The sequence below is a fragment of the Pieris brassicae genome, chromosome 7 (genome assembly GCF_905147105.1).
Source record: "Pieris brassicae chromosome 7, ilPieBrab1.1, whole genome shotgun sequence".
NCBI classification, from domain to species: Eukaryota; Metazoa; Arthropoda; class Insecta; order Lepidoptera; family Pieridae; genus Pieris; species Pieris brassicae.
Genome location: NC_059671.1, coordinates 14057028 through 14064948, shown reverse-complemented (window position 1 = coordinate 14064948; position 7921 = coordinate 14057028). Strand labels below are relative to the sequence as shown.

The 7921-nt window shown below is 34.0% G+C and overlaps 2 protein-coding genes across 5 annotated transcripts in view; both read right to left on the bottom strand.

Annotated features, from left to right (window-relative positions):
- Positions 1-91: 91 nt before the first annotated feature.
- Positions 92-1388, bottom strand: LOC123711866 (PITH domain-containing protein GA19395). Its single transcript, XM_045664710.1, has 4 exons — positions 1009-1388; positions 662-783; positions 471-575; positions 92-393 (listed from the first exon to the last, which is right to left on the bottom strand). Exons 1-4 carry the CDS (start codon positions 1189-1191, stop codon positions 183-185), a joined length of 621 nt encoding a protein of 206 aa, XP_045520666.1. The 5' UTR covers positions 1192-1388; the 3' UTR covers positions 92-182.
- A 698-nt stretch (positions 1389-2086) lies between these two features.
- The window catches only part of LOC123711631 (serine-protein kinase ATM), a 31189-nt gene continuing 25354 nt past the window's right edge, over positions 2087-7921 (bottom strand). For 2 of the 4 annotated variants that reach the window (XM_045664272.1, XM_045664273.1), the window contains 9 exons: positions 7450-7614; positions 6845-6951; positions 6656-6772; positions 5607-5708; positions 4034-4221; positions 3245-3351; positions 2815-2929; positions 2449-2570; positions 2087-2336 (listed from right to left, as the gene is read on the bottom strand). In XM_045664272.1, coding sequence (XP_045520228.1) covers positions 2143-2336; positions 2449-2570; positions 2815-2929; positions 3245-3351; positions 4034-4221; positions 5607-5708; positions 6656-6772; positions 6845-6951; positions 7450-7614 — 1217 coding nt within the window. In that variant the 3' untranslated portion in view covers positions 2087-2142. Of the gene's footprint in view, positions 2337-2448; positions 2571-2814; positions 2930-3244; positions 3352-4033; positions 4222-5606; positions 5709-6655; positions 6773-6844; positions 6952-7449; positions 7615-7921 lie in introns of those variants that run through there. The other 2 variants (XR_006753995.1, XM_045664274.1) reach the window with 2 other exon arrangements.

Below are 7921 nucleotides of genomic sequence, written 5' to 3'. Positions count from 1 at the left end.
TTAAAAATAATAACATTGTGTGAGTTTAATGTATCACTATTAATTAAAAATTTCATCAATATATATTGCTAAAAGAAAAAACACTGTTTAATAAATTAAAAATTCTTTATTCACATTACATTAATTATATTTCTGTCTTCCAATCTTATAGTTTTCATTCAGTCCCGAAATGATACTTTGTATTATTGAATGTGCTTAGTGACTGAATCTAAGTGTTTCAGCTTATGATCATCTAGATTAGGTCTCGCCTCATAGGTGCAAATGGTGACTCCATGATTATGACCTGGAGCCCACTCCCCCTTGAGTCCAATATAGTAAATTTTAGTAGTCTCTGCACCAAAATTTGTGGGGAAATGCATTGTTAAATGTGATACTGATGAAAATGTGACTATTCTGTGAAAAACAAAGAAGTTAGGGCAATAGTTATTGAAGAAAATATTAAAAATTGACAATATATTAATCACACATACTTAGGTGCATATTCCAGTATTCCTTCACTGTCCTTATGTAATTCTAATTCTTGATCGGGCTCCATTGAAACATTATCGAAAGTCATGTTAGGTTTATTCTTGTACCTTAACAAATATCACAAATTATTATATCTCAAAGTATATATACCCATTACATACATTAATTACAAATTCTTGTTACATTTACTCACAATCTTAACTTTGATGGGTGGGCGTCTGTGTCCTCTGAGGCAATGATAATACCTTTTAATTTAATATTCCCAGTGAATGGTATGTTAAATAGTAATTCTTCATCTGCATCACTTTCAACAAACTGTAAAGATCACAAAATTTAAGGGCCTTGTAGACAATATTATATTTTATCATGAGAAATCATATTATGGCTTTATTTCTTAACAAATATAAAAACTTACAGATCACATAGCTAAATTCAGCTATAGTACTTTGTGAGTAAGGTATATTAATTTACTGTTTATCAGAGAGCAAGCCAACTTCTGGTTTGTTCACAGTCACAGCCAGGCTTTGGTTTAAAACATACCTCGTTTCTATCCAGTCTATTTTCCCATGGTTTGAAAACTGTTTTTCCAGATCCATCAATGGTTTCATTTAGGCACTGCAAATTATCCTTATCAATCTTAGCATAGAGATTATACTGCAAACCTAGCTCTGCCGGATTACTATGGTCGTGATCATGCTCTTCATGGCAATGACTGTGCGGCATTTTGTAGTCTTTGCAGAAGTAGAAATTATTTCAAGATCAATTGATGTTACGGAATATTTAGTTGTTTCGGTACGGATCTTATAACTCGTATTTTACCTATATGTATTTTTAATATTAACTCACAAGATACATAATCAAAAATAACTCTTATTTACATTTTTTTAATATTCAGCGTTTGAATACAATTGTCAAATGTCAACCCTCATGTCACTGCTATGTCCCTGAGAATGTCAACTATATTTCAAACAAATTATATTATCATTAAGATGTTGAACCGATCAATCTCCTTCGTGTCTTCTCCATCTACACGACACTGGCGAAGTACCTTGTGCCCAGTTGGCATAAATAAAAGTCATAAACAAGAAAAAAAAAGATGTGTTGCCTTGGAAAGACGATTCAATCTAATAATATGGATATAAATTATTAGTACTAGGTATGAAACCTAGTTTGAAAAGTTTAAAATATGGAAATTTAATTTAACAAAATTACTAAATAACATATACGCTTCATAAGTATAATTACAATTAATGTAATTTTATCAACAATCATTTACGTTTAAACTTAACTATTCATTTTGTAAATCTAAGCAGTCTGTCACTACGTTCAACTGTTGCATATAGTATTGTCTTTTGTTAACATAGCTTTTACACATTAATAAGAAAAACACTTTTTGAATGGATTGAAGCTACGTCACCGTGACCACTCACGCTGAAAAGCACGCGAAACGGCGGAAAATAATTAAAATTATGTAAATAAATATAAGTTTTTAATAATAATACATAGCTTCAATCCGTCCAAAAATTGTTTCTTTTAATAGTCCTTCAATCTTCTGTTCAATTTGTTTATTTAATAGATGGATTATAAATAACACCAACGTCTTTATGGTATCAATATATTACACGTATTCAAAATCAACAACTTAAAATTCTTATATTAAATCGTAGCTAGATATCACAGATAGGGTTGCCATCCATGAAACAGCCGGCAGAGATTAGCCCGGTCTGTGGCGCGATGCAGAAGCGCGGCGACCTGCCCTCGTACCGAAACGCCGCCTGCTCCGCTCTCCGCTCCATTTAACTTACTACGAACGGCCAACAAGGCCCGCTCTGCTAGTCCTCCAGACGCTGTCTCAGCACGTGACTCGTCTATAAAAGTAAATTTGGAACTTAATATATTTAAATTTAGGTTTTTATACACTTATGAAAGTAAACAATTTAAATATCTCTAAAATTAAATTGTCTGTAATCTATTACTTACTGGGATTTTTTGAAGTATTGGGCACAATCCACAGATATAAGGGATCACATAAGAGAACTTCCAGTATCGTCAGTAACGTCTCCTGGTTATCTCGGAGCAATTGCAGGGTTTTCTCACAGCATCTAGAGAAATATATCTTGTACAAGACTTTTACTCTAAAAGATGAGATCTAAAGAGAGCTATATATGCGTTTAACTATGGAATAATATTAAGGCTTTGTAAAATAGCATTACAAATTAATTTATTTTATAGCCAAATAAAATTCTCAAGATAGATCGAAAAACTAAATCGATTAGATTTATAGTTCCATGCGTTTAAAAAAAGTATCTGAAGCTAAGACGTGTGCGTGCGTGTGTGCGTGTGTACCTTCGAAATATTCCTTCAACACCGCTACAACCAAAGCCTGCGATGATATCTTGAGTTAAACGGAAAGGTACCGTCTCCGGTGTAAGTAATGTTTTGCCTTGGTCGAAGGCAATCCCTGCATGATAAACGATAAAATCGTATCTGTGGCACTTAAATTGTATCAAAAATCTTAAAGCTTGTCCAAACTGTAAGTTCCTCACTGGGACTAAATAATACGAGGATTTTTTTAATGCGATAGAATACTTTTACTTTAAGGTTATTTATATATAATTGATAAGCACAGACCATTTACAATATATTAGGGTAAATTGGTACGACATTTATGGTGAAATAATAATAAAAAAATATACAAACAATGAGACTTTGAGGGTTTGGTCTATGACCCTCCAGGTTATCGTAAAAGATGACGGAAATAATATGCAGATCTCACCAAAATCTATATGAATAACTTCAGCAGTTGTCTTATCAATTAATATGTTTTGCACATGACGATCCCCTAAACCGAGTATGTATCCAACCATTGACGATGTTGCCACACTGAAATAATTTATCTGATTAAATATTTACTTATCAATATAGTTTTATAATCGCATACTTTATGGTAATGTCGCAGCCAACTTAATCAGCCGTTTAATTAAAAGGCTAGCCGTGTAAGTAGCGGCCTGAAAGATGTTCAGCCAGTTGATAAAACAGCTAGGCAAATGACTTGGATCGATGACGTTTCATTACTTTCACTATTGGCTATTTATTTAAATTTAATTTCTCTTTCTGCCACTCTCACACTCGAAACGAAACTCTTCAAACTGTCAATATGGCGTCGGCAAACCACAACTTTGATGGTGTTTTTCAAAGTTTCATGAAAAACAACAAATACAATTGAAGAGTGTTAATAATAATGTGAATGTGACTTAAGAAATTTAATTTTAAAAGAAATATATTTTATATCAAATGTTACAAGGCTAGTCTGTTAATAGAACGGCTAATAAAGCTGCGACAGTAATATTTAAAGTTAAATATGTAAATAAAATATTAATAAATAGTTACTTGCTAAGTTATTTTATTATATTCGTCATAACAAAATAACTTCGATCTAAAGTACATCTTAGATTTTCAGTGAAAACAAGAAGTAAAAAGCTCTTCGATTAATAATTTAGGTAAATAAAAGTGGTTAGTATTTATGTCCGTATATTTTGAAAAAAGAAAAAAGTGAATCCCATACCTTCTGGTATAAGCCAGCCTTCGTTCGTACCAAGTAACAGGGTCGAGATAATGTTCAGTAAAGAAATAATGAAAAACTGGTTTGAACACTCTCAATATTTCGTTAAAAACCGCCAACTTCTGTTTGTTTGAGAGTTTCTTTTCTTGGGACTCTTTTATCTTGCCTCTAGCGGTATTTGGTGAGATATCCTAATAAAAAGTGTTACGTTTAGTTAACAAAAAAAGTGTTTGTGCGTTAGAAGTAAGGAATGCAATCCCGATCTCGCGAGATCCCGTGTAATTTTTCGGGATCAATCCCGAAGCATAATATGACGAGATCCCGTTCGAGATTGACGGGATTGGGCTGCGATGGTCAGCGATTGTACACACATCCGCTCGGGACGCTTCACGCGACATTGCACGTTGCATAGGGTACATTGCAATGGACATTAGATGCCGGTTAGCAGATAGCACTCTTGATACACTTTAGAAGTTACTTTCAAAATCACCAATTTTAATCTCCTTGAGCTATACCTACTTTTGTTTTGATTATGTTCATGTAATTCAAATTGTTAGTTGTTTAGTTAGTAATACTAAAGGATAAAGGCTTTTGTTTTCTTTCAAATAATATTTTATTTACATATATACACTATCACAAACATGCAGTTTTCATCGCATTCAGTCATGTGAATTTTTTTTTTTTAACTATACGAGATCCCGAAAATTTCGGGATCTCGGCGGATTGATATTTCTAATCCCGCGGGATCTCGAATTCACGATCTCGAGTCGGGATTGCATTCCCTAGTTAGAAGTTATACGTCTTCAGCGTAATAAGGTAAAAATCTTTTTAAAATTTTTATTCTGCGTTTGTATCAAAAAGACACTAACAATAGAAAAAACTAAAATAGCGACTATAGATAACTTCAGGGTGTAGGTTTTTTTGTGACGGTGTGCGTGCGCTTTGCAAAAAATTACTTCCATTATTTTTCCCTAACGCGCCAAAAGAAGTATAACTTCAAAAATATTTACGAAGCCTCCTGACAAACATACATACTATAAAATAATAATGTATCTCTATTTATACATTTATGTTTTGTCTCGTTTATTTATTCTAAATAACATGAGAAGGATAAGGACAAAATTATTGTATGTGCAAGATAGTGTTAATAACAAAATGTGTTGATGTTAACAGTATAAAGACTAAGGCCAGTCAATCAAACCTTAAACTATTTTTTTTTTATATAAAACTGGGGGCAATTGGGCAGGCGGCACACCTGATGTTAAGTGATACCACCGCCCATGGACACTCTCAATGCCAGAGGGCTCGCTAGTGCGTTACCAGCCCTTTAAGAATTGGTACGCTGTTTTCTTGAAGGACCCTAAGTCGAATTGGTTCGGAAATACTTCAGTGAGCTAATCGTTTTTTTTTTGTTTGAAGTTTGACATTTTTTGACAGCGCACAAGACGAGATTGTGATTTAAAATTTGAATTAGAATATAGATCTCAGATATGACGAGTCAATAGTAATAATAATAGTAATAGGGGCACATTAATAAACATCACTATAAACCGTTAATTTTACGAGTATCCGTTACCTGTGGGCGATGACGTACGTGCGCGTTCGTTAAGTACGTACCGAGCGGCACAGTGCCCGCGCACCACTCCAATACTCCAGAGCGACGGGACAGCGCAACTACCTGAAAGTGACCACGTCATAAAATCAATAAAAATCAACAGTAAGTTTTAAAAGATTTTATTGTTCAAACTTTAAAACTACACTATCAGTATAATCCGTTCTACGCCCTTGATTTGAGAACAATTAAAACCAAGAAGCATTTAATATGTATTTATTTATTGATAAGATTCTTTATTCGTACATTGTGTTACCTAAATGAATAAATAATTTTGAATTTAATAAAGACTACAACACGATAAATAGAATCGGAACATCAATGACAAATGTTCCAAAACGAGGAAATTGTTTTTGCGAGCTTCCTTGCGAGATCAAGAAACACATTGTTTTTGTTTTACTAAAAACATATTTACGTGAGTGAAATTACACGGCATAGCCAGGTAATTGTAGTAGCGACTCCAGTATTGACTGTGACTATTATTATCTATTATCTATTATTTATTCTTTGTTTACGGTGGTCCAGCCATTCAAGTAATTAAAAAAAAATATTCCTTGCAGTCTGATAGATAATGTTATGGAGAGAAACTTTTTTAGGTCTGGGCCTCAGATTTCTGTATCTGTTTCATGATCATTTGTTAATCTAATAGGCAAATAGGTGATCAGCCTTCTGTGCCTGACGCAAGCCGGTTTCTTCACGATATTTCCTTCACCGTTCGAGCGAATGTTAAATGCGCACATAGAAAGTAAGTCATTGGTGCACAGCCGGGGTTCGAACCTACGACCTCAGGGTCGACGCTCGCGAGAGTCGCACGCTCATGCCACTACGCCAACACTGAAATGGCTGATCACCTTGCCTATTAGATTGACAAATTATCATGAAACGGATTAAGATATCTGAGACCTAAAAAAATTGTAGTGCCAGCGATTCATTTTATTTTTACATGAAGAGCTTAGTTCGAAATTTGATTTAATTATAAAAATGTCTACCCATTTCGAACAAGGCATACATACCTTATAAGTACGTATGAGTAATTTATTATGATATGTAATTGGATTCTTTTCAAGCAGCGTATTGACAATCGAAAACACTTGTTGCATCACCGCGTCTTGTCGCATATCATCTTCGCCCTGAAATATAAAGCCGTTAGCATATCTAATACACTAAGGATAAATTTTCAAATCAAAAGTTTCATAAATAACCTTAATTAAAAGAATTCTTTTCTTCCCATCCGAGCTTCGACAATTAACTTTCTTGGGGTAGTTTATTCCACCCACCATTTCGAAATAGTTGTCAAAACCAGAAAAACCTAGAATCAAATTTACTATTACTGTTTTGTTTCCAGCTTTGCTTGTCAAAAATAATGTTTAGTCAACTTTGAATCCGTGTCAACATTATTTACTAATATACTTGTCCTCTAGAAATGCGCCGTTAGCATATCTTAAAAACTACTTAACCGATTTTGAGGAAACTTAGCTTCACCTAAATTGAAATATACCTAAAAAAATAACAGCAGTTTCCGAGTGATTAACATGTCAATATTATGCATTTTTGTCATCAGAATGCGTTGATATCTCAAAAACTACTAAACCGATTTTGATGAAACTTGGCCTGACCGAAGTCATAACATACTTGATAAAAAAAATATTTCCGAGAAATTTGTGAAACATGTACGAAAATTAGAACACGCGTTTTAAAACCTAAATATCATAATCAAATATTATCCAATTCCAAAAAAACAATCAAAACCTTTTTGAATTCTGTTAAGTTATATATAAAGTAAAATAACCAAACAATATCTACTCACTACTCAAGCTGGAATAATCACAATTCCGTTTAATGGCAATCGTATCGGTCGGGACGGGAACGCTATTCAAGTCACGGAGACGAGAAATAACCTCTTCTTTTGGTAATGAAAATTGTTTGCCTATATCCTTGAATGGAGATGTGAAGTATGCGAAGCTTATTATGGCTAAAAAAAATATTTCGGTTTAAAATCCTTTCATTATTGTGCCATTGTAACGCAGAAATCGACGTGCGTTTTTCGATTTGCTTGCAGTGGATTAATACAGTTTTATCACTAGCACGGCATGACGACATGTTATCAACTTTAGTCTCCGGCCGTCCACGAGGCTGGTTTTGCAGGTCGAAATTTCCAGAAAGAATACGTTGGAACCAAAAACACGCCGTGTTTTCTTTTGCGACACCGCCGCCACACACTGTACACATCATTAATCCTTCGAGCCGTTTCTGCGGCACTGGTGCCACGGTGGAACCCA